Source organism: Martes martes (genome assembly GCF_963455335.1).
Source record: "Martes martes genome assembly, chromosome: 16".
Lineage (NCBI taxonomy): Eukaryota > Metazoa > Chordata > Mammalia > Carnivora > Mustelidae > Martes > Martes martes.
Genome location: NC_137904.1, coordinates 9,461,127 through 9,487,425, shown reverse-complemented (window position 1 = coordinate 9,487,425; position 26,299 = coordinate 9,461,127). Strand labels below are relative to the sequence as shown.

General features: G+C 54.7%; 1 protein-coding gene across 4 annotated transcripts in view; it reads right to left on the bottom strand.

Moving 5' to 3' along the window:
* Positions 1-26,299, bottom strand: part of MPRIP (myosin phosphatase Rho interacting protein) — a 142,152-nt gene that overhangs the window by 53,893 nt on the left and 61,960 nt on the right. For all 4 annotated transcript variants that reach the window (XM_080825802.1, XM_080825803.1, XM_080825800.1 and 1 more), the window contains exons 4-5: positions 6,067-6,218; positions 2,121-2,205 (exon numbers count right to left, since the gene is read on the bottom strand). In XM_080825802.1, the coding sequence (XP_080681928.1) occupies positions 2,121-2,205; positions 6,067-6,218 (237 nt within the window). The remainder of the gene's footprint in view (positions 1-2,120; positions 2,206-6,066; positions 6,219-26,299) is intronic.

The following is a 26,299-nucleotide window of genomic DNA, read 5'->3' as shown; positions in this document are numbered from 1 at the left end:
CAGGAAAGCACTCAATGAGCGGACTGTCTATGACCGGAACTCCCAACTGCTCAAGACATCCTTGTTCACATGGGACCCTGTGGATGCTCCTGCCTGCGTTCCCAGGGCCGGGCATGGCACAGCAATGCTTCCTCACCCTACTGATTTTATCCAAAACTCCCTCAGGCCACAGAGAAATGAGGCCAGATATGGAGTCTTGGGTGCCGGCCTCTACAGGGGCCCCGAAAGCTTTAGGATCCCTCCCTGCTCCATCTGGGGCATCCAAACACCTTCAGCATCAGGCTGTGGAGTGGAGGCCTGCCCAGAGATCCCCAACTCTTCTCTGGAGAGACCCCACGCGACCTTCTGACACTGAGTCACAGGGAGATGGGCCCCAGATGAAAGTTCACAGCTTCCAGAAACCAGTGCAATCATATGTGATGTTCCTGGGAGCAAGGGGCAGAAGAAAGAGAGCCCTGCCAGGCTGGGTCTGCCAGGCTCTGAAGGGGAATAAGCAGAGCAGGCGGGACACCAGGGCTCTAAGAGACCTCAGAGAAGTGGGTCATCTCCCCACCGTGTGATCACGGGGCTCCCACCACCGACTGCAGAAGTGAAGCTCAGCCGTGGCTGGCCAGCACTATCTGGGGGGAGGGACAGGCAGGCAGGAGGGACACAACCAAGTGCCCTGGTCTGGGCTGAACATGTCTCCTGCACGCACAGTCACCTGACCTGGAGACCGGAGCTCCGCTCCAGCACTCCTTCCACGGCATCACTACAGAAATGCAGAGCGAGCCTACACGCCATTACACCGCGTGGGGTTATTCTCTCAAACCGGGCAGCGCTGGGGCATTTGTGGGCGTATCCACTGTTCCCCAGCAGGAAGCCCCACTTTCAGTCTCTAGGAAGGTCTGACTGCATTTTGCTGACTTCTCGCCAGGTATGCTACCCTCCAGGGGATGCTGGCCTGAGGCTCGTTGGGGAGGGTGGACAGAGAGCAAACAATGACCATCAGCTGAGAGCGGGCCCAGGGCTGCACTCCCTCAGGGCCGGTGCATGGTGGGGCCGGGGGAGGTGGGTGTGGGCTGGCGGTGGTGGTAGCCAGGCCAGTACACACACCCTGGTCCTGTCTGGGTGGACCTCTACCACTCGGAGAAGCAGAGAGCGGCCACTAAGGACTGCTGAGTCCTCGGGGGTGGCTCAGGTTCTGTCACAGGCTGGCTCCCTGCCAGACTCTGGGCCTTGCGAGATGCCCAAGGGACCCCCATCCCCATCCTGCTCACTCTTGGGGGGTTGCTGTGAGGCTCGATCAGGTAAGACAAAGCACTCGTAACACTGAAGTTTGGAGCAGAGAGGAGCATTCACTGAGCACCCATCAAGGGCTCATTGCTTCCTTCCATGCCCACAACAATTCTGTAACTGGGTGTCCAAAGGCCCATTCTATAAAGCAGTTCACTGAGGCTCAGAAAAGTTAATTCGCTCCACCAGGGCCCCAGGAGTTTAAGGAGCATGGCAGGAAGACGGAGAGCCCTTCTGGGTGCCCTGTGTCCCTATAGACAAGGAGAGTGGTCTTCAGGGAAGGATTAGACCTGATGGGACCTATCCAAGCCACCCCCCACTTCGGTCAAATGGGAATTAGGGCAGGGGCACAAAAGTCAAGGTCTTACCAGTTTTTTGGTCAAAGCCTAGAGCAGGAACAGGGTCCCCTGAGAGCTCCTCACTCAACCAGGACACTCTAGGACCCTCCCTGCCTGCACGAGGATATGCACGTACAGCAAGCAGCCCCTCTGAGCATGCCCTCTGCTCGCTAGCAACTGGCAGGACAGCCAAGGAACGGACATGCTATCATATCGCCGCTGGGCTCCCTCACTGCAAAGCTCCTGGGGCGGCCCCAGAGCACATGAGTGAGGCCACCCTGTCCTGCGGCGGGTCCTGCCCTGCGGCCTGGAGAGGCACATGCAGGTCTTAGCCCACAGACCGCTGGAGGGAAAAAGAGCCCATACAGGGCTCATAACCACTTCAGCTGCACTCCCATCTGGATCCTTTTTCTCACCCCTCATTTTAGGCTGGGTTCTGAAGTCTTCTAACCTCCTGGGGAGCTCTCACTTCCTCCTAGCCCCACTGATGGACACCACTCTACCTACCTGTGGTGTGGGAGGCTCCACCTTCCGCTTCTTCTTTTGGTTCTGCTTATTGGTCCTGGGATAGACCATGAGCATCTCTAGCCATCTGGGGAGAGAAGAGGAGGGATCAGACCCCCTGCGCTCAGGACCTGGGAACCGCACTGGGTGGTCTAGGCACCAGGCCCAATGCTTCCTACTTGAGGGTGCCCATCCAGTGGCCAGGCCTCTGGGCAGCGGAGCAGGGCAGAGCGTGACCCAGATTTGAGCCAGCCACCGCTGGGGAAGTGCCGACAGTGCAGCCCAGGACAAGCACAGGCTGTGCTGGGACCAGGCCCAGATGCTGACCCCACAATGACCATAGTGCAGGTAGAGAAGGCCCTGTGACCGACCCTAGATGTGCAGAGCACATCATGGTTTCCATCACTGACCCTAACTTTGGGTTTAGACTTGGCTTTAAAACTGTCCTCCCATGGTAGATTTGGCTAAGGCACAGATGGACTGCTACTGAGTAGCATTTAGAGCTCTAGAAGCAGGAAACCAGCAGCTGTGCTACCAAAGTTCTCTGTGGCAGGTCACTTCTGGGGGCTGAGCAGCTGACCTCCCATAACCATTCACTCACCTCTGGGCCCTACCTGCACCCTGAGGGCTGTGGGCACCTTGGCTTTGGGGAAGGCCCAGCAGAGCTGCCCAGGGACCCACTCCAAGGCCCACAAGTTGGAAAGTCCCCTCTGGACCAGGAGCAGGGAAGGCAGCGGGCGAGCATGGGAAGAGCAGCGGCTGAAGGCAGGAGGCCTGATCTGGCAGATCTGGCTCTGCTACTTTCTAACCACGACCTTGGGGGCTCCCTGTGCCTCTGGGCTTCAGTCTCCTCCTCTCTGAAAGCAGGGGGCAGATTAGGCCATAACACGTCCACTGCTTGCCTCACTGGAGCTTCCTTACCATCTGGAAGGGTTGGACGAGGAGGACAGGAGGGGCTGGTGGTGAAGGGTGCTCTCTCCAGAGGGGAAGGTACCACAGGAGACTCTGGCCCCCCTCTCCCCGGACCCCAAGGGTTTGTGCTGGGCCTGCTGCCACCCCGGGCCCGGAGCAGTGGCCAAGCCGCAGTGTGAGGCAGAGCCTGCCCCGCCAGCACCAGCACTCGAGCCGGAGTCAGGAAGGAGGGCTCCTGTCTTTAGCACTCCAAGGTGCTTCTTTAATCGGGGGTGGAGGAAGGGAAGTCGGTCATGGTCGGTGACCTTCTAGAACAGGCTCAGGAGGGTATGCTGTTTTGCTGCTGAGAGCTGGGAGCTGGGGAAGTGGGCTTGGGCGTGGGGAATCACAGCATCTGGGGTGAGCGCAGCTCGGCTTCGAGCAGGTCGTTCTGTATTTGCCGAGAGCTTGAATGACTGCGGACATGCGGAGAACTGAGGCGCAGGCCCTGTGGGTCACTCCTCTGCCGGCTGGCCCCGAAGCAAGAGAAGAGGCATGACTGTGTCTGCAAGGCCAGCAGATGAGCAGACTCTCAGCGCCTCACTCACATAATCTGAGGAACTCCCACACGTGTGGTGTTAAAAGACCTGCTTTCCAGCCTGCCACAGGGGCTGACATTCCGTGGGCATCCCAGGAAGCTGTGTCTGCCAAAGACCCCTCTCAGAGCTTTACTTAGGAGACGAAGAAAGACTGCTTCACAAAGTCGCCTCACCCTCCTGGGCCCCAGGAGCACGGGGGCGTGACAGACAGGTATAGGTGACCCAGCTGCTGTCAACTGGCGACACAAGCAAGCAGGCAAACCGGCGAGCCCACGGGATGGGGGCCCTGAGGGAAGAGATCTGTGCCGCGGTGGCACTGCCGACTGACCGGAGCTCGGTCTTGTGGTAGGTGCCTGATGGTAGGATTTGGGCCACCTGGCAGAGGCTGCATCAGCTGTCAATTTCCTCATGCCATGTAGCACACGACATCAATGACCTGGGTCCCCTGGCTGACACATGCCCCATCCTGTCCTGGGGATCCAGGACACCCCTTCTCATACCTCATGCTAATCAGTATCCTCCACTGGACCTAGCTCCTCAGGGGAGGGCTAGGTCTCCCCCAAGGAATCCCGCGGGGCAGTGGCACCTCAGTACAGGCTGGCTGTCTGCCAGACAGGGCTGCAGCAGCAGGTGTGAGCCGGAAAGAGCGAGTTGTTCTCCGCTGTCCCCTGTGCCTGTAGACTGCCCTTGGTCAGCGTTCTTGCATTTCCAGGGCTTTAATCTCCCAACTGTAGAACGAGGGCTCTGTAAAAGTCCTCTCTCTCTATATTTTTAAGAAAAACTTTTTAAACTAATCTCCACATCCAGTATGGGGCTCAAGCCCACGTCCGCGAAATCAAGAGTCCTATGCTTCTCTGATTCCGCTGGCCAGGCTCCCTGAGCCCTCTACACTCCTAAACCATATAGTGCTAGAATTAAGAACAGGGAGAGGGAGAGGCCAAGTGGTCCTGCCGTTTGCCCCTAGGAATCAAAAATGCAAACGCTCTCTCCAAGCACGAAGGACTCAGGCTGAGCTGGCAGCCCCAGCAGAGGGTCCGCTGGTCACTCTGCAGTGCAATTCTGGCCCTTGGCTCCAGTCCAGCACAGCACGGGTTTAAACTTCTGAACTCAGCAAAACCTGGGGACCTTCTGACCACTGTGTTCTCACTTCCTCATACAGCAGCCTTGGCCTGAGATCCTGAAGCTCAGCCAGTGCTCAGTTTTTTTTTACTTGTTGAAACCAAAAGCCTTCACCTTCTAGTTCCCTCCACTCTGCACTATAATAATCAGCCCAGGATCCCTAACAGCCCACCCCGACCACACCCCAATTCACTTTCTCTCAAAGCTTTCTCCACCTTAAAGGACCAATGGGATTCTCCAAGGTCCAGCGCCCGAGCTCCTGGCCAGGCATGCTGAGCCTGCTCACTGTGCATGTACTGTGGGGCTAGGTCGCACAGTTACCGGCTAGGCCGGTAACATGCGGCCCAGGAGTACGGACTCCTGGAAGGCACACACTGTCTGAGCTCAGCAGCATGGAGCTCTGCTCGCCTGGACAGTCAGCTACCTGAAAACCCGGGTCCCCTTCCACCTTCCAGGGCTTCCCCTAAGCTTCTGACCAGGGCAAGACCAGGGCAGTGGTGTGACTCAGTGACTGTCTATTCTTTCCACCTGGACAAAGAAGCCAGGGTCTATAGCGGCACTGGAGTGACTGCTGTGTGTAGGCCCCGAGGACGAGGAATGGGACACAGCCCTCCACCCTCAAGGACCTACTACTGGCTACAGGAGGCCAGATGTGCGCCCAATCTGCATCTTTCATAAAGCCAGCTGATGGTGCCAAGTGCCTCACGGGGGCAGGTTTCCTGCAAGAGCGGACACTTGGGCTGAAGGATGGAGGGGTCATTCCAAACTGAAGGCAGGGTGAGAGGGAAGGCACAGAGCTGGTGGGCAGCACAAGGATGTGCAGTGATAAGCAGTTCGGTAATGAGGGACACAAGGGTGGTGGGGGTGAGGCTGGAGGGCTGGGAAGGTGCCTCCTGGGGCCAACCAAGGAACTTGCACTTCACTCCCAGGTGATGGGGCTTCGGGCAGGAGAGAGGCAAGGTCAGGTGTGCTCTGGGGACTGAAACCCTCGTGGTCGAGTGACACATGGGTGGAGGATTGAGAATGGAGGTGGTGAGACCAATGAAGGAAGGAAGGAAGCTGCCGCAGCCCTGGAGGTGGGGCAGTGCCAGCAGAGGGAGGCCCCCGGGGAAGTGGGACACGAGGAGAGTATGAGCACACAGGGATGACGCAAAGACAGGTGCAAGGTGAGGCCAGTTTCTGGTGTGGTGACCGGGTACATGGTGGCGGTGTGAAGAGAGAGGGGACTCAGAAGAGGGGACACACGTGGGGAAGAAAGTGATGGCAATCTTGCCAAATTTGTGCCAGAGGGAACTGGCCCGAGAACCTGCTGGTAGGCAGAGGTGCTGGGGCAGACTCACCCGCTGATGATCTCCTTGGTTTCCGCCCGGATGAAATGTTCCTTCTCAGGGGTCAGAATGCACAGGGAGAACTTCTGGCCTGTCCGGCCCTCCCCGTCCACCACGTCTGTGCACTGGTTCATGTTGATGGTGCCCTGAGGCAGGGTTGTGGGCTGCAAAGAAGAAGATGGGGCAGGGGGTCACACAGAGACCAGCACTCATGGGTCAGAGTATGGCAGCATGGGCTGTCCCCACACCCCCAGGCCCTCCCGGCCCTCTGGCAGCTGTGTGGATCCCCAGTTACGACAGGGGCACAGGGTGGTGCTCTGCCTCGTCCCCACCCTTATGGCCCCACTCTGTCCTCGCCGTCCCAGAGAGGAGAGGTGACAGGCCTGCTCTTCTCAGAGGACATCCAGCTGGACATTCCCTCCTAGCGGGAGAACAAGACCCCAGCTAGTAGCGGGGGAAGGGAGAGAGGCAGGAAGAGGACAGCTCCGTAACGACAGCTGGGAGGACAGAGGCAGCCAAGAGTCTGGTCTCCCAGGGGTTACAGCTCCGAGAGAGCAGTGAGAAAAAGCTCCAAAGGAGGTGGTTCCAAAATAGCAAGTTTATTTTTAGAGGCTCGGAGGGAGCCGGAGAGAAGCCACATCCTGGAAGGCGGGCTTTGGGGCTGGCAGGCTGGAGCCACAGTTATCAGAGATGCTGTAGAGGCAGGCCGAGCCCACTCAGGGCAGGTGACCCCCCGTAACCTGGCGGGACTGCCCAGCTGACGCCGGAACGGCAAATAAAAACTTTTTCCTTTCCTGACGCTGTTAGACACTGAAATGAGGAAAAGAACACCAAGAACAAGCAAAGAAGGCATTTAGAGGTTCCTGCTGGGGCGGGGTCAGCAAGGAGGACATTCCTGGAGAGGATCTGTTAGCCCTGCACCCTCTGGCCTCTCACCTTCCCCCAAACAGGGAAGCACTTGTGGGAGGGAAGTGAGGCACCAGGGCTGTCACCATCCCAAGGGCAAAGAGCTCCTGGCCTGGAGTCAGGCAGGGCACTACCTTAATGCCCCATTCTGGTGCCTCTCACAGCAGGGGAAGCCTTGGCCAGGACCCCTGGTGGTGTGGGCAACGAGGCAGGGAGGCTGCCCCTACTTCCCGGGCAGCTGCCAGCTTCCCTACTGAGCGGCCCCCAAGGACTCGGCACTTCCTGAGCTGGGTCCCTGACAAAGCGGCAGGGGAAGAAACAGCCACGGCGGCCAGCTGGTGGCTGCTTTATCAGGTGCCTCCCCTCTAAGGCTCTGAGGTAGGTCCTAGCCCTGCCCGGCTGCAAGCTCCCTGTTGCCAGGGCATGGGGAAGAGGCCTGCTCTGAAGGTCAGGATGCTGGGTTCGGTGTGAATGCCAAGCTCAGGCCAACTCTAACTGCTACCGGAAACCCTTCTTCATCTGCCAAACGAAAGGAAGCAGGAAGCTCCCGGACCCCCTCCAGCTGGAGTGCATATGAGCTTCCTGGTACTTTCCAGGCCAGCCCACCGGCATCTCTGATGCACTGCTGCCTCCCTCCTCAAGGCCTGGTGCCCAACTACGGAAGACGGACCAGAGGAGCACTGAGTGCCAGAGCCCTCACCCAGCATGGCTGCCAGCTTTCTGGTCTGCAGAAAGGGGAAGAAGTAAGGTTCCCAGCTCCCAAAACCCTTTCCTTATGGACCCTCTGGGTGCAGCTCAGAACGGAGGAAGCAGGGCAGGTGAGCCAGCCGCGAGAGAACGGGGAGGCCTCTGACTTCAGCTGGGGCCAGGGGAGGGGCCCGAGTCCCACTTCTGAGGGTGGGCCACCTGCATGCTAGGATGCTCTTCCTCAGGAAAGCAGCCTTGGAGGGTCTCTCCTGGGCACTCCTGAAGAGTCCCTGAACTGGGAAAGGGGGCTTGTTGGGTTATCCTGCAACCAATCAAGGGAGTTCTTCAGGAGCAGTGAACAAGGAGGGAGGCCTGGGACCCACCCACTGGTCTTCTGGCTGGGGAGACCCATGAGCATGTAGAGGCTGAGCCCCCCTCCCCAGACGAGTGCTGCTCCCACAGCTTCAAGAGCGCACCCCTCCAACCCAGGGCAGGGCCCGCACGGTCCTCCTAGGCTTCCCCACCGCCTTGTTCCAGTTCCAGTCCTTCCACTCTTCAGAATTTCTAATCCCAGGTCTTCTCTGGCATCATGCCACTGCCCCATTTGAACCCTCTCTGGGCGAACTAGGGGTCGTGGCCTCTGCTCTCTCAGCTCAGCCTCCCCACACAGAAGCACACGCTCCCCGTTGGTACTGACATGGTCCTCTCGTACATGAAACAGGGACACTGACACTGCGGACCACTGTGAGGATTAGGGCCATGAGCAGGAGCACAGAGCCCAGAGCGGGAGAGGGGAGGGCAGAGGAGCTTTTCCAAGGTGACTTTTCCTCCTTTGTCCTTGATGGCCCACCCAATGCTTGGACTCATGGGTGTCACAGGTGCCAGTGTGTGCCCACCTGTGACATAGGGATGCATGGATGCGATAAGTCATCTGTGCCAATACCTTGTAAACTATCACACACACACACAGGTAAGCTAAACAGGGACAATAAAACACGCCAACAGAAATTCTAATACTTTCTTCTCCCTATACTCTCTAGTGGGCCGTCTGAAGGCACGTGCTAATCTTTAGAAACTACCATTCCAGGACTCAGTGGTCATGAAACTGCTCGCCAATCCCCTCGTGAACAGTCACTGGGTTTGCTGGACATGTGGCCATAAGCTAGTGATGAGATTTCCCAGCTAGCCCTGCAGCGGAACGTGGTCATGGGACCTAGTTACGAACCATGCCCTTGGACTTCTGACAACCTCTCTGGGCCTCAGTTGTTTATGTATACAAAATGAGTTCTCCACCTCCTTCCAGAAGAGCCTTCAGAGGTGTCAATCAAAGGCAAAGACATAACAAGCTACAGCTGCAGGAAATGAACATTTATTTACTACCTGTGTGTCTCGTGATTACAACCTCTCTCAGGCTTCCTTAAACACTACTCATGAGGTGGGCATTATCTAATCCTGTCACATACAGGGAAGAGGGAGGAGAGTCAACAGTGGTCAGAAAAGAAGGGAGAACCGGAAAACCGACCCCGGCTGGCCCTTGGCAGGCACTGTGGAAATAGTTCCTCCTGAGTCTCAACGGTGCCACCTGCCGTGAAGCGGCTCACTGTCCCAGGTGGGTACCGAAGGCCAGGCCCCGGGCCAGTGCGTCCTCTCACAGATGACTCCCACGCCTCTCTGACGCTGTCTGTGCCGCCACCATTTGCCCCTTCACTAGTCTGCACTCAACCACAGCTCCTGCACCCAGAGCTCGGGTGCTTCAGCCAAGGGTCTCCAGAGAGCCCCCAGGCCCAGGTGTGGCCCTCCCCACCTCAGGGCAGGAGCAGGTCATACCCGTCTACATTCTCAGCACGGAGGAGAGAACGGATCCTTGACAACCCATCTCCGCGAGCTGGCCAGCCGCTCTGCTTGAAGAGCAAGGGCAGATATTTAGGCTGCAACCCAAATCCAGCCAGAGGGCACCCCTCGCCCCCGTGCCATCCGCAGAGACCCGGCTCCATCCGACAAGCTCCCTGCTCTCATTCTGCACCTCCAGCTGTGAGGAGTCCAGGCCTCCTACCAGGTTGAGCGGCACCCAGTTTTGCTCGATTTCAAAAAAGGGATGGCTGTCTGCAGGCCTTTGAACTCAGCTGTGTTGCCAAGTTATGGGTTAACTCTTTGGCCAGCAATGTCACCAGATGGCCCTCTAGCCATCTGGGGGTTTCCAGTCCTCTTTTGGTCTCCACATGACACCAGCTAAGACGGCAGAGCTGTGGCAGTGTCAACGAATCCCCAGGCCGGAGACCACGTAAGCATGAAGTGACCAAGCTGGAGGACTAAGACAAGGGCCTCTCTCTGGGGATGTGACGACATCCTGTTGAGAACCCAGCCCTCCTGTCATCTGCCCAATGGCCCACAAAAGGCCAAGGAAACCTCTGTCCGCTGTAGCTGGGCACTTGTCAGATGCTTGCTTTGAAAGATCCTCCCACAGCAGCCTTACCCCCTGGAGACCCTCCACCCCCATCCCTGGCCACACAGGTGCACTTTGGGGAAAACAGGTAGCCTCCACTTCTTGTTGGATCCTGGAAATTTGGAAGGTAAGCATCTGTCAGAGAGAAAGAAGAGGAGAATAGGACAGAAGTACAAAGAGGGGCCATTTAGAGCTATAGGTGGGGACCCTTTCCTCCAGGAAGCTGTGCTTATACAACCAGAGGTCAGGTAAAACTTGGGATAGAATGGCCCACTTCTCCATTCAGAGGGGAAAACAGAGACCCACAGAAACAAAGGCTTTCGCCCAGGGCAAGGAAGTGCTCACAGAATGTCAAGGTCAAAAGTGCCTTTCGAGGTGAAGGCCAACCCAGTGCACTGCATGTCCTGCAACAGTTCATGTATTTCAAACCTATCTGTCCACGACTGACTGAGAACCACACATTTCACGCTGCGAAGAACAGGTGTATGGGCATGCACACACACAGAATGAAAAATCAGGGATCAAGACTTTTCCCACCTGCCCTGTACTCTGTATTTCTGCTCCATCACACTCCCCGCGACCCACTTAAGGAACAGGACAAGCAGTGCTACTTGGTGACAGCGGTCAGCCAGCAGCTCTGCACACTGCCAGAAGTAGGCGTGAGTATGCTCCAGGTAGGACAAAAAGACTCTCCTTGCAGGAGAAGCCACCGGGGCAAGAATAATCCCAACTGTCTTCTAAGGTCGGCCAGGGCCCTGGATAAGAACTTACAGGTTCACCCTGATGAGAGCCTCAGGAGAAAGGCACTGTGATGGCTTGTAAATGGGGCCCAGAGGGATAAAGGGCCCTGGAACCCACTGGGGTCACCCAGGACAAGTGTGGCCCAGGGTTACTGCAGAACCTGTCGGTGGGCAGTATCAGACACGGCCTAGGCAGGAACACGAGCTCCCCTGCCCTCCCCAGAGAGGGGGAAAGCAGCTCCCATAAGCTTCTGTACAGAGGCTGGCCAGGCAGCCACGCCAGAGGCTTGGTTAGGCCACCTGAGCCAGGTCCAGGGAGAGACCACATACATCCTTTCTTGGGGATTAAAGGAGGTCAGACCGGAATTTTCTGTGGAAGGAAGATGTCCCGTGGGGAGCTTCGCTGAGTACTGCACCCCATCTCAGGCGCCCTGGAACCCCATGCCCTGAGAGGAACACGTGCTGGTCAGGACCACAGAGACGGTCTCCGGCTCTTCCTGCTACTACCAAACTGCTCAGAGTCCTGACTCGAATGAATCATGAGTCCCTCTAGAAAGAGGTGGACACCAAATGCCATCCAGGTGTAGAACAGGCCACCTGAGCCTCTGCCCTCCAAGGCCACAGTTCTCCCTAGCGTGTAGTTCTCTTTAGATGGACAGCCTCAAAGTCCAAGTTCTCAGAGAAAACTGGAAAGACTCATGGAAAAGGAGTCTTAAGACATAACCACGAAACCACCCTGAATCGGAGAGCAAAAGCTCCCACTGGCCCCTCTGGCAGCTCAGAGAAGGCTTCCCCCAACCTCAGCCAGGGGCCTCAGGGCAGCGGGGAGGGATGAGGAGCTGCTGTAGGTGCCCGCCAGGCCGAACTGCTTTCCTCTTGTTGCCTGCATGGCCAGAAGCCAGTGAAGTTCCCTGGCCAGGCGTGTGGCCAGCCTCCCCTGGATCCCGCTGTCCTCGTGGCTTACCGGGCAGTTTCATAGCCATCCCCCACACCGGAGCTGCCAGCCGCACACAGCAGCCCCGAGGCCGGGGCGCGCCTGCAGCCTCCCTGCCCGGCCTTGGATGCCAGGTCTGTCTGTGCCTCTGATCTCACACGGCCTCCTCTGCAGGAAGCAGTGACTCTGCCCCCCTTCCTGCCCTTCAGGACTCCAGCATGAACCCTAACTGCTGCAACTCTGCCCGCAGGAGGAGCTGGACCAGCCATGCTGGGGGCTATGGCGTGGAGAACTTATCAGCTGTGGACCCATCACCCTGGGACGGGGAAACCAAACATGACCGTGCTCCCAGGCCCTTCTTCCCCACAAAGGCTCAAGAATCTAATGTAGCCTCTGGGCTTTACGTGTCCAGTGCCTATGAGCCAAGAAGAGCACCACCCTCAGAACAGAATCCTAGCTCTGCCAATCACCATGAAAGTCACTTTGGGCAAGCTGCAAAGTTTAAGCTTTAGCTTCCACAAGTGTAAAATGGGATTAACAATATCCTTTACTTCAAATGCAAAATGGAGCAGCTGCTGTGGACAGCAGTCTTGAGATTCCTCAACAAGTTAAACATGGAGTTACCATATGACTCAGCAGTTCTGCTCCTAAGTTTACGCCCCAAAGAACTGAAAACAGGTTTTTGAACAAAACATACACAAATGTTCATAGCAGCACTATTCACGACAGCCAAAAGGTAGAAACAGCCTAAATGTCTATCAGTGGATGCACGGATGGGGCGCCTCGGTGGCTCAGGTGGCTGAGCACGCAACTCTTGGTTTTGGCTCGGGTTGTGATCTCAGGGTCATGGGATCGAGCTCAGCATTGGACTCCACCACTCAGCAGAGAGCCTGCTTCAAATTCCCTCCACCTCCCCCTCTGCCCCTCTCCACACTCACACTCTCAAGCTAAAATAATTTTTAAAAAAATGTCAAAAACAAAAACAAAAGAACAAAATGTCTAGCCATACAACAGAATGGTATTCAGCCATAAGAAGAATGAAACACCGACACACACTTCAATGTAGATGAAAACATTACGCTAAGTGAAAGAAGCCAGAGACAAAAGGACAAACATTGTATGATTTAGTTTTGATGAAATATCCAGAATAGGCAAATTCACAGAGACAGAAAGCAGATTAATGGTTGCTAGGGGATGAGTGGGGGAGTGGGGAATGAGGAGTGACTGCTTAATGGGTATGAGGTTTCTGTTTGGAATGATGAGAAAGTTCTAGAACTAGACAGTGGTGATGGTTGCAAAACATTACCAACGTACTATATGCCACTGAACTATACACTTTAAAGTGGTTAATACAGTAGTTTTTTTGTTATGTGTATTTTACCACAATAAAAGAAATCCCTCACCTCAGAGCTTGCCACGAGACGAGAGAGGATACTGTTCAGATGAAGTGATGGCTCAGGGTCGGCACAAAACCCAGGCTGCTTCCCCTGCTGTTTCTCAGTGCACACACACACAGAGTCCCCACCAAGCAAGGGGGTGGTGGTAAGAAGACAGTTTATTCAATACATTTTCTCTGAATGCTTTCCACAAGGAAAAGGGAAGAAGGCATTAGGCACATCTGTCTCCTACCTGGGGACAGAGAAGAGGCCAGCAGGGTGAAAACAGAGAACTGGCCTGGCTAGACTGGAGGGTGCTCTAGGCACCACGGGCCATCCTCTCCCTGAGAACAGAGGCAAAGCCAGGCCTCAGTGCCCACACTGGAGGCCAGCGGCTGGCCCAAGATGGCCACCAGGAGGCTCCTGAAAATGACAGGCCAAACCGAGGGCAGCAGAGCAGCTCATGTTTATTCTCTGTGCGTCCCAGTCCCTATCTCAAGGCCCTGGGGTGTTCGCCCTTCTCTGGAGCACCAGAGACTTCACCTGTACTGCGGGCAGCCTTCCTCCCCATCTGCTCCCAAGCACAGGCAGACCCATGTCTGAGTGTCGCATCCACGTCTTTCCTACTGCCCACCGTACAGTCACCCCACTGCCCACTGGTCCAAATCGAGTCTGGGAGATGGGAGTCTCAAACCTGCGATGTGTTCTGGGGGAGGCATGGCAGGAGCATCTGGCATCCAGTGGTAAGGTCTGTGGCTTCTCCTCTCCCGGGCACAGCACTCAGTTCCTCAGCACTGTTCAGCAGTTAGAACCCGGGGCGAGGTGGGCCCCCGTGGTTGCCAGTACTGGCCCCAGAACCTTTCATGAGCATAACATGGCTGTGCCTTAGCTGCTCCCCTGGGCTCAAGCCCAAGCTCTCTGCCCTGTGTTTGAGGCTCTCAAGAGCCCCTTCCTCACAGGCCTAGGTGACCCACGGAGAAACAGGCCGGCTTCCTTCAGAGTCATCTCCTGCCAGAAATGTCTGCCTCACATCCTTTACCTCCTGGATGGTCACCCTGTCCTCTCTAAAGGGAAGAGCCCTACGTGTAGCCCTGAGTCCATGTATGGGTCTGCCTATCTGTTCTCCATGCTAACTGGAGGTCTTCAATAAAATGAATTTGATTTTCCTCTATATGTCTACGCTGGCCCGGCTGAAAATGAGCTTTAGCACATATTTTTGAATAATATATGAAACAAACCAACCCCTCTAAATGTATACTGCAGATTCACTGTATAAACATTATGCTTTGTTTATAAGTATTTTAGAGCATATGTAACATAATAAATATTATAAATGTTTCACTTATAAAGTTGGAATACCCAACCTTACCAAATCCCATGTTTGTTAAGTGGACAGCGGGACGCTCCTCGTGCAAAGGTGAGAGGGTAACAAATCCTCCACTGTCTGAAGGGCTTGAGGGGCAGGAGCTGGCCTGAAGGAGAGGCAGGGCCCAGAAAGGGAACCTGACCTCCAGGGGCCTGTAGTCTGTAAGTATGACTCCTGGGACCAGGATTGTTGCAACCGGCAGATCAAGTTGAAAGGCAAGAGGTAGGTGCAGCCATCCTGCGTAATTCCGTTTATAGGAAATGGCCAGAACAAGTACATGGATAGAGACAGAAAATAGATTAGTGGTTGCTGGGGGCTGGGGGAAGATTAGGGGTGATGGGTAAGGGGTACACGGTTCCTTTGGCTGGCGTGGGATAAGGGGAATGTTCTTAAAATTAGACCGTGGCGATGGCTGTATAGCCCTCTAACTATACTAAAAGAAAACTACTTGTATACTTACAAACAAAACAAAACAAAACATGGCCCAGGTAGAGAAATAATCACTATGTGCAGCTGGCAGGGGAGGCACTCAATCCACTCGGACTCCTGCAGGAAGAACACGCACAGCCCGCTGCCTCCAGCCCAGGCCCGCAGGGTGTTTGAGACCCATCCCTCTGCCTGCATTTCAGACGTGGAAGCCAAGGCCCAGACAGGCACAAGCACTGGCGCCCAGCGTTCCAAATCCTAACCTACCTCAGCACATGACCTCGACTGTAGCGGCTAGAGCCAACCAGCCCCGAAGAGCTAACATCCCATCTACCAGGCTCTGACAACATGCGTCATCTGCACAGAGGACAGGGCTGAGCACTTACCCTGCTGAGAGGTACCTCCTGCCAGTGGTAATACTCAATGAGCAGGTGGTCCCGTCCCTAGGAGGTCCCCTTCTCAAGATTTAGCTCTGGCCCCATCCAGGAGTGGGGTGGGCTTTCTGAGGCATTCAGCAGAAAGGGGCCTACAGACAGGGGAACATCTGCTAATCCCAAGCAGCACCGGGAACTGCTGTGCCCAGGGCCATGGCCACACTGGGGCTGTAGCCCGGGAGCTGCAGAAGAGGAGAGGGGCTGCTTAGCCCAATGAGGTACGTGCAGAGGTGCTGTGGAAATGACCCACTCGGGGCTTTGTCAAGCAGCCAACCTCCCTGCCTTTGTGGGGCCTTGTTAGGGTTGGCTAAGCTTCTTTTTTTTTTTGAGGGAGAAAAGAATACAACAAGGACCTTTTTCACTCGCTGCCAATGCCAGGAAGTTCCTTCTCATACCTGCTATGCCAGACAGGCCTGCTGGCTTGGGCCGCTGACTGCGCAGCAAAGAAGCACAGGCTCCCGCCAAGCAGTCAAGGGCCCTCAGCTCTCCTTGGGAAGCCATCACCACTCGACCAAGGCTCACCTTGCTCCTAAGACTGGAGGCAAGGGAACACAGGAAAGAACCCCTTTTCTCCTCCTCACCCCACCAACCTGCACGGCTGCAGGATTCCACAAGAATCAAGGGTCCACTATGCCATACATGACAGTTAAAGTGAATCAAAGACCTAAATGTAAGAGCAAAAAATACACAACTCTTAGAAGACAGGGCCAACAGCCTTCTAACATTGGATTTGATATGATTCCTGGGATATGACACCAAAAGCACAAGTAACAAACTTCTGTGTGTTGAGGAACACCTGGGTGGCTCAGTTGGTTAAGTGTCTGCCTTCAGCTCAGGTCATGATCCCGGGGTCCTGGGATTGAGCCCCGCATCCGGCTCCCTGCTCAGTGGGGAGCCTGCTTCTCTCTTTCCCTCTCCCCTGCTTGTGTGCTCTCTCTCTCAAATAAATAAATAAAATATTTAAAAAAAAACCCACAACTTCTGTGTGTCAAAGAACATTATCACCAGAGTGAAAAAGCAACCCACAGAATGGGAGAAAACAGTTGCAAATCACGATCTGATAAAGAATTAATGTGCAGAATATATAAAGAATTCCTAAAACTCAAAGGCAAAAAAAACCAATAAATGGCCTAAAGACTTAGATAGACATTTCTCCAAAGAAGATAAGCAAACGTCCAATAAGCACGCGAAGAAATGTTCGACACATCATTAGTTATTAGGGAAATGCAAACTAAACCCACAAAGAGATACCACTTCACACCTACAAGGATGGCTTTAATTTTAAAAAAAGTGAAAATAACAAATGTTGGCAAGAATGAGGAGAAACTGAGACGCTGTGCACTGCTAGTGGGAAGATAAAATGGTAGAGCCACGGAGAGAAACAGTTTGGCAGGTCCTTGAAAAATTAAGCACAGAAGTACCATATCACACAGCAATCCCACTTCTAGATGTATACCCAGAAGAACTAAAGCAGGGGATTCGAGGGGATGTTTGTACACCCATGCTCATTTTAGCATTATTCACAATAGCAAAAAGGCAGAAACAACCCAAGTGCCCACTGATGCATGAACAGATAAACAAAATGTGGCATACACATCCGAGAGACTATTATTCAGCCATAGAAAGGGATGAAGTTTGGATACACTGGATATCATGGCTGAACTTCGTGTTAAGGACACGAAAGGACAAACATTAGTGTTTACCTGCTATGGAGTTTCAGTATGGGAAGATGAAAGTGTTTTGGAGATGGGTGGTGGTGGTGAGGGTTGCACAAGCATGTGAATGCACTGAATGTCACCGAACTGGACACTGACAGGATAGTCTCATGTTATATATACCTGCGCGCGCACGCACGCACACACACACACACACACATTCACACTCACAAAGAACCAACTGTCCAGGCCAACTTGGACTCCCACGTCAGGAAGAAAGGCAACCTGCACAGTAGAAACAGCACAGTGGGCACAGGGAAATGCCTCCTGTGGGCTGACATGCTCCCATGTGGAAGTGATCACACGAGTGATGGAGCCTGGCCAAGGCTAGCCCAGCTTAGAGTGGCCGTGCATGAGGTCCTCCCCAGCAGAGAACAGAGGCCTTAGTGGGCACAGATCTCAACCCACCCACCCCCCAGCTTCCTATTCCTACCCTCTCCCCATTTCCAATCCTCAGCTCAAGGGCAGGAGGGACACCTCTCCCCGCAAAGCATGGGCCCCCAGAATCCTGCTGTTTTTTTCTCCCAAGGGTATCAGTACTTCACACCACAACTGGACCTGGACAACGTTAAGAACTATTTTCCTGGAAGGTATGGTGACCTTAGGTATAAACTAGAAACAAATGAGCACCTGTTACAGGTATGAGATTTCTGACTTGAACTGGACTAGTCTGGTTTACTATACTGGCCTAGTTTGGCGCAGAGCCTGCAAGCTGACTTCCTGAGCTCCAGCCCTGGAAGTCAATTGATCTCCTCCCCCCCACCCCCAACAGAGCCACTAAACCCCACCTTCATAGTTTTGCCTTCTTGGTTTCCACCTGGCACCTGTGCCCCCTCTTCCTCCCCAGTTCTCGGCCAGCCTGCCTGCCTGCCTGCGCAAATGTCTCTTGTCTCAGCCCCTTCTCCTGGTAGGTCATACAGTCTTTGGCGGCTGACCTAGAAGACTCCTGTCTGACTCACACCTGGGCCTGTGGGACTGTGGCCCCTGCCTAAGTTCTCGGGAACCAGACGCTACTTCAACTTTACACTTACAATCCCATCTACTGAGAGTGAAGGAAGTCTTCAAGGCCCTGCGTACGAATCCATGTCATCACCTTACAAACTTGTGGGATAGATGTTTGGGTATAGAGGACAGGTATTTACTGAGCACCTACTGCATGCCAGGCACTGTGCTAGGGGGGTGCAGCTCCCAAGAATCCTCGGACCCCAGACAAGTGAGGCAGGCAGAGGAAATGATGGCCCGGACTGGAATGCTGACGGTGTGTGGGGTGCAGAGTGACTGACTGGGATATGCGGAAAAGACAGAGCCAGAAGGACCCAAGGTCTATGAGGCTGAGAACAAAGAGCAGCCATGGATGACGCTTAGGATTTAGGCCTCTGACTCAGGGCTAGAACAGGTACTAAAGAACTGTATGTTTTCTTTCCTTCCTTCCTTCTGATGTGGGAAACAGAGGCAGAAGAAAAGTTATTAAATTTCCTTACCCCTGACAAGTCCTTGAAACAGGCAGAGTGACGTTCCTCTAGGGACTCAACTGCCTCTACTTTAATACTTTGCAAGTGGCAAAAGGCAATCCTAGCCTGACTGCACGCCCCCCCACCTCAAGCAGGATCCTGTGGGTCTGCCTGAACATATACAAATTCCTCTGGAAACTTCCTTTATCTCTAAACCCTCCAAGATACATGCTGGCGATCATCCCCAAGCATACGGCCCACCGATATATATCTGAAGGGTCTCATGACTAAGGTTTTATTCGACAGTAATAAATGACATTTTCCCAACAACTGCTAGCCCCTCAAGGTCCTGGAAACCTGGCTTCCAAAATTCCTTAGAAACCTATGCCATCCCTGACCGTCTCCCATCTTGCAAGCATGTAATAGACCACTCCTCACAACCCCAGGGCAGCAGCTCTTCCTGCCCACGGGTCCTGTCCCCGTGCTCTAATAAACCACCATTTTGCACCAAAGATGTCTCAAGAATTCTTTCTTGGTCTTTGGCTCCGGACCTCACCCCACCGAACCTCACTTATATTCTAAAAGTTCATTCATCCTTTTCTTTTCCTTTTCTCCTTCCTTCCTTCCCTTTGAGCTCGGCCTATATTCCAACTACCTTTTTTCTATTTCCCTGCCTTCATAGGAACCAGACCCTCCTAAGCTAATGCCACAAGTAGTGGGACTCAGGCAGCCAGGATGAGAAGGCAAGTGGAGTTGTAGAGGCAGAGAGACAGCAGCCTTTTTAGACTGTGGGAGCTGGAGAGTTCTCACGGAGACCACTAAGGGCTGGCTGAGAGGATAGCCTGGCTGGAGCAGGGGTGTGGCAGGAAAGGGAAGAGGATGCGTCCAGGGGTGAAGGATGGAGCAGGAACACCAGCGAGGCAGAGTCTGAGGAATGAGGGAGGCTGAAGGGGGGGGTGGCGATCAAGAAAAGGACTTGAACTCTGCTTTCCTCCTCTCACGTTCAATGGAGACAGGAACAGTGACGGTCCCTGTCAACAGTCATGTCACTTCCCAACAGAAAGAGCTTCCTTCTGGGAAAGGACCACGTCCATCAGAGTGGAAGGCCCAAGACATTGCGTATCCAGCAGGTGACAGGGCAGGGCCCTGAGGGATCAGACGGCCCAAGGGCACTCAGGCAGCTGGGCAGAGCTGACCTCAGCCCCATGAAGCCCAGGGCCACCAGGTGGCCTCCTGGAGCCAAGGGATCCCAGGTCCTCCCTTGTGGGTCAGGGCGGCCCCGGATTTGGCAGCTGACACAGAGCCCCAGAAGGCTACTCGGTCCTCCCGTGATCCCTCTCAATCCCCACCTGCTCTGAAATGCCTCTCAAGGCGGCCCCAGCTGCAGTCCAAGGAGACCATCTTCCTCCAGAGGAAGGAGCAGAGAAGGTGACTGGAGGATGGGGCTCACACAAGTCAGGACTTAACAAAGGCCAGAAATAAACAGAACTTGGTTCATAGGAGTGACAAGCAGTGGAGAGAAGGGCCCTAAACAGAGGCCTACAGGAGCCAACTGAAAGACCCAGGGCTGTTTAATCTAGAGAATGAGGGATGACTGAGGAGAGGCTGGGGCTAATAGGGCCACGGTCTCCAAAAATCATTAGTTCAACAAACATGCACTGGACACCAGGCCCCGGGGGCAGACACGGCACCCACCACACAGAGGGCAGTGCAAAATGGAGGCATCAACACAGCCTGGGGGAAGCATGGCATGAGGAGGCCAGGACAAGGAAGTTCAATGTCTTGAGGGCTTCTCGTGGCACCAGGATCAGACCTGTCTGGCAAGCTCATCACAGGAAGAGCCAGGCTCAGGGAGCAGGAGCTGCAGACACGGAGTTCAGCTGGAGATGAGGAAGGGCATTTGCTAAGGCTCCTTCAATACATGAACGTTTTGTCCCTGTAAATCTGCGGCTGGCATCATCTCCACTAGCATCACCTCCCCCGGGCAGGGAAGCAGGAGGTAAGGAGTGAAGCACAGGGAAGGTATTGGGGCGGGGCGGGGGGGCGCCGGACAGCAGGGGGCTGGAGCACAGGTCTGACCTCACAGCAAGACTAGGGCACAGTGGGGAAGCAGGAAGGTGAGAAAGCTGCCAGTCCTCCCTCCAAGTGCTGAGGGACCTGATGACGGAGGAGTCCGGCCTTGGTTTAATCAGACGGAAGATTCCAAAAGAGTCTTATCACTAAAGCACAGCTAAGCCTGAGAAGGATGCCAGGCCTCCATGGTCATTCGCTCCCCACCATCATCCGTCGCCACCGCCACCAGGCCTCCTGCTGCAGAGGCAGGGAACAGAGGCTGTGGCTCAACAGGTCACATGGCAAGGTGCCCGGGGCCACGGGGAGATGGAGGGAAGCCCTTGGTAACGCTGCAATCGTGACCCGAGCCCACCCACTGTCTAATTTCACTCCCACGACCCCAGCCCCACTCGTTCTGTGCTGTACAGCTGCCTGGGCTTCCTGGCCAGGGGGCGGGTCTTCCTTTCCTTCAAGGGCAACTCCACTGGCCCCTCATTTTGCAGCCTTCCCTGGCTTCCCAGTCTAGAGAGACTTCCTCTTTCTCCAAGTTTCTATGGTACTTCTTGTATGTATGTGAGTATGTTTGTATGTTTGTATGTATGTATTTGAGAGAGGGAAAGGGAAAGAGAATCCCAAGCAGATTCCCTGCTGAGCACAGAGCCTAATGTGGGGCTTGATCTGATGACCCTGAAATCACAACCGAAAACGAAATCAAGAGTCAGATGCTTAACTGACTGGGCCACCCAGGCGCCCCTCTATGGTACTTCATTTAACAAAAATTTTTTTTTTTAAAGATTTTATTTATTTATTTGTCTGAGAGAGAGAGAGAGCGAGCGAGCACTGGCAGACGGAGGCAGAGGGAGAAGCAGGCTTCCTGCCGAGCAAGGAGCCCGATGTGGGACTCGATCCCAGGACGCTGGGATCATGACCTGAGCCGAAGGCAGCTGCTTAACCAACTGAGCCACCCAGGAGTCCCTAAAAAATTTTTTTAAAATAAACTTTTATTTCAGGATAGACTTAGATTTACAGAAAAGTTGAGGAGTTAGTACAGAGAGTTCCCACATACCCTTCACCCATTTTACCCTATAATTAATGCCTCACACCAATGTGGTACATTTATCATTAATGAATCAACAGTGCTTTAGAATTTTTATTTTATTTATTTATTTGACAGAGAGAGAGATCACAAGGAGGCAGAAAGGCAGGCAGAGAGAGAGGAGGAAGCAGGCTCGCTGCCGAGCAGAAAGCCCGATGTGGGGCTCAATCCCAGGACCCTGGGATCATGACCTGAGCTGAAGGCAGAGGCTTTAACCCACACAGCCAACCAGGCGTGCCCAGTGCTCTAGGATATTAACTGAAGTCCCTACTTTATTCCAATTTCCTTAGGCTCCTCATAACATACTTCTTCTGCGCCAGGACCCCACATTACATTTAGTCTTCAATCACCTTAAGCTCCTCTTGGCTGTCACACTTTCTCAGACTTGTCTTATTCATGATATCACTGGTTAGATATTTGTAGAATATCTCTCCATTGGAATTTGGCTGGGTTCTACTGGGGCTCGCACTTTGGGGGAGGAAGACCACAGAGGTGAAGCCCGCTGGTCTTCTGTCCTATCCAGGGCACAGGACTTCTCACTGTTGATGGCAACTGGGAACACCTGGCTGAGGTTGTGTCGGCTGGCTGCGCTCTGCGCTCTAGAGTTGCTGCTTCCCCTGGGTTAGGAGGGAAGTCTCTGTGCGCAGCCAGCCCATAAGCAGTGGGGAGTTAGCTCCAGCTCCCTGAGCGGGGAGTCGCCACCCAAGTTATTTGGAATTCTTCTGCAAGGAGATTTTGTTTCTTTTCCTTTACTTACTTATTTCTTCAATCATTTACTTACATGGACTTGTGGGTATTTATTTTATACTCTGGATTATATTCCAACTCTGCATTATGTATTTTGTTGCTCGAATTATGTCTTTTGTTGGAGCTTCAGTCAGTGAGGGGGGCCTCCTCGGTCAGCTCCTGTGTCTCTGACAGATCATGTCAGTGTGCACACAAGCACATTCTCCAAGTGCTCCCCTAACGCCTGGCACTAGAAGGTGCTCCAGGCCCAGGCTGTGTATTTCTGGCCCGGACCCAGAGCCAGCCACTTCTCCGAGCAGCCCACTTAGGACCTTAGAGAAGGTACTTAGAACCAAGACCTGGGTGCTAGGGATGCTCGCTGCTGCTGGGGCGTTGTGGCCTCCAGGCCTTCTGAGCCAACAGCACGGAAATGGAGGCACACAGAATCTGTCTGTGTCCACCCACCTACATCCACCCTTCCCTCTCCCTTTCCCTCTCTGTCTGTCTCTCCTTATATAACGCTATTAAACTCAGCATACTGCTAGCTCTGCCTCTAATCCAGCACCACATGGATCGTGCTAGCTCCCCCCTCCTTTTTTTTTGCCTGGAAGCACCCACTCCAACAGTGGCCCCACTGTCCACCATCCAACTCCTTATCTGTCCGGTCGCGGTGCACATGCCCAGTATTTCCAGAACTGCTAGCCAGTCCCCTATAGGAAAGAATGTCATCCACAGGAGCACAGTGCTCATGGGCACTCCCTTCTGCCTTTAGTCTTATACGTTCTGCTCATTTCCGGGGGCACACACCTCCTTTCTTCACCACTGCCTGCAATCTATCCCAGTGAAGTGCCAGGGAGAGAGAGCCTGTCTGAGTTCCCCGAACACCCAAGAGCTCAGCAGGGAGCAGAGCAGACACTAGGTGAGCATGTTATGCCTGCTGTATGAGTTCTTGAGCCCTCTCTCCCAGGACATGTTAGATTAGGAGGGAAAGGAGAAGACAAAAGACAAAAGGGAACGAGGGGGGACTCAAGGCACCCCTGGCGGAAGTGGCCCGTCAGGCCTTTGGGAGCTGTCTCTCAGGAGCCCTCCAGGGGCAGGTGGGCGGGAGCCACGAAGGAGGCGGAGGCTGGCACACAGGCAGGCAGGCAGGCGGGCTGGAGCATCGGTGGCCTTATATGGAGATTCCCACATCCTAGCTCCTAGCCTTCCACTCTGCCTTAGCTTGGGAGGAAGGGGGTGCTGCTGTCCCATGCAATTGAGCTGCTTTCCCACCTACAGGCCTGCCAGGCAGATCCCAGGTAAACAAGCTGCTGTTTACTGCAGCACCCCAGTAAGGCACTCGGCTGCCAGGAGCTGTGACAGCCCCCAGAGCCCATCTGCAGCAGCTTCCCACTCACCCCTGGTGCTGCGGGGCAGAGCAGGGAGGAGAGGCTCTCTGGGACCACACACTCACCTGAAAGGCTAGAAAGAAGGCAAGCAGTCTTAAAGTGCAAGGACTTTGAGATTAAAGCGATGGTTCTCCACTTCTGCTGAATCATGGAATCACCCGGGAAGATTTTTAAGTAGACGTTCCATATCCAGAGACTCAGATTTAAATTTTCTGGGGGCGTCAGAGTTATTTCAAAAGTCCCCTAGTACTCCTACCGTCCATGCAGAGTGGGGAACAACTGCCCCAAGGGGGGACCCGGATCCGCGTGGTGCCGCGGCAGGCTCGCTCTGCGGCTGGCTGGCTGGCTGGCCAGGGGCGGCCATCCAGCTGGATGAAGTCACTCACACAGCTTTTGGCCAGGCCCAAGAGGACCCGATGAAAGCAAAGACAGAGAGGGGGAGCAGAGACAAAACACAGCTGGGCAGAGCTTGCTGATAGAGGAGGGAGGTGGGGACAGAGGGGGCAGAGACGAAGAGCAGATCCCACCGGAGATGTGATTTTATAAGGTGCTCAGCACCCAGTGCTTGGGACAGTACCCCCCAAAACCCTACCAGCCGCAACGAGGCAAGAAAATGCAACCCTCAGACACCTGGAGGGAATAGGGCGGGCAGGGGAGAATGGCAGTTTCCCCTCCGGTGACCCAGTGAGACCCCTGGGAAAATGGAGGCCATGCCAGGCAGTGATGCCACCTGTGAGGACGTGGGGGGTGGGGAAGGCAACCAGGGCCACAGCATTTCTGTGTGATGATGGGGGCAAAGCCCCGAAGAGCCCTGGCCGTGGGAGGAGGTGCGGTGAAGACGGCAATTTGGGAAGCAGACTCCTGCCTCCACAGCCCCTGCCCTGAGCTCTGGGCCCAGCTCCTTGGCCTCTGCTGGGTGCAAGCGTCGGCGGGAGCCCAGCGCATACAGGGGAGCTCGCTGCCCACATCGGCGATATGCTGAACCGCAGGGCACCCACAAGCAGTACACAGCCCCCCCAACACACACCCCTTCCACCAACCATGCTGCCGAGCCCCTGCAGCAAACAGGCCTGGGGCCACCACAGGGCTCAGCTTAACAAGACCAACTCAAACTGGAAGCTCAGATTTTAAATTGCCCTTTGGGGAGAAGCTCTCACATTTACTTCAAGAATCCAAACGTGCCAGAGAAACACAAGCTTGTCATGTATCAGGAATCACTGGGCCTCCCTGGCTGTCCAGGTTCTGGAAGACCAGGCGAAAAACAGGTATAGGGGTCACAAGAGGCGTCTGGCAGGAGACCCTCAGGGATGACCTGGGCCTGGGGGTTATGCTCCGAGTCTACAGGAATACAGACCAGGCCAGAGCCACGGCCCTCCGTGTCTCCCCTTCCCACCAAGGACACCGGTCTCCAGGCTTCCCGCAAGGCGCCCGGGACAAACTGCTGAGGAACCTGCCAAGCGTCCACCGGCGGCAGCAGTCCCGGACTCAGGGCGCACATGTTGCAGCTGGAGAAGGGAACCGGCCTCAGACCCAGGGCCCAGAAATCCCTCTAAGGACAGACTCTGTGCCCAAATGCCACAGAGTCAGGAGCAACCTGAACAGGGCCCAGTCCCACCAGGGTTCCCCCATCACTGGGAGGAGGGGGGGGCACCTGGAAGAAGCACCCTCTTCTTCCCAGACCCACATGCTTCTCCTCAGTCCACAGAAAAACCCCACCAGCACCAACACCCTCCCTCTTGGGGTAGGGAGCCTGGAGGACATCAAAACCTGACAGCCTTCTGGTTAAACTTCCAAATCGCAGAAGCAGGAGCAAAGAAGTAAGTAAATGTGGGGAAGATGGAACGCCTTCCGAGAGGAGGGGGCTTGACGGCAAGTTTCTCCTCAGCGTATCCTCCGCTTTCAAAGATGGCAACACCGCAGTGAAGGGACTTGGGAGGAGGAGATCCTCTGCGAGCGCCCACTGAAGGCTCGCATTGACAAGGATGTCCTCACCCTGGATGTTCTCTCTGGTCTCTTTCTTACTGACAATTGCCAAGCAATCTCAGAAACCCCCACTTCCTGGGGCTCTGCAGTAACAACAGTCATGTTTTAAGACCCATCTTTAAAATGTGCCATTCCCAACTTGTTCTTCCCAGTCTGAGCAGACTTAACGTACTGCTCAGTTACAGAGGCTTAGCCGCAATTCTTATGCACATGTGGGGCCTTTTTTTTTTTCATGAGGCTCATCAACCCTAATGAACACCCAGCCGCTGAGATATGCTCATGACAGGGGCTGACACGTTTCCCCATGAACAGCTCTCCCCCTGGGTCTGTCCAGTGGGCCTGGCAGAGCCTTCAACTGGTCAGAGGCACTGGGAAACTCGGGTGGCTGAGTCCTGGATCAAAAGCAATCCTGTCGTGGGCCCTGTTCGGGCCCTGTGAGGCGTGTGGGTGGGCCGGGGAATGGCAATCTGGGAGACTGATCTCCAGAAGCATTCCTGGAGGAACAGCCCCATCCCAACTCTC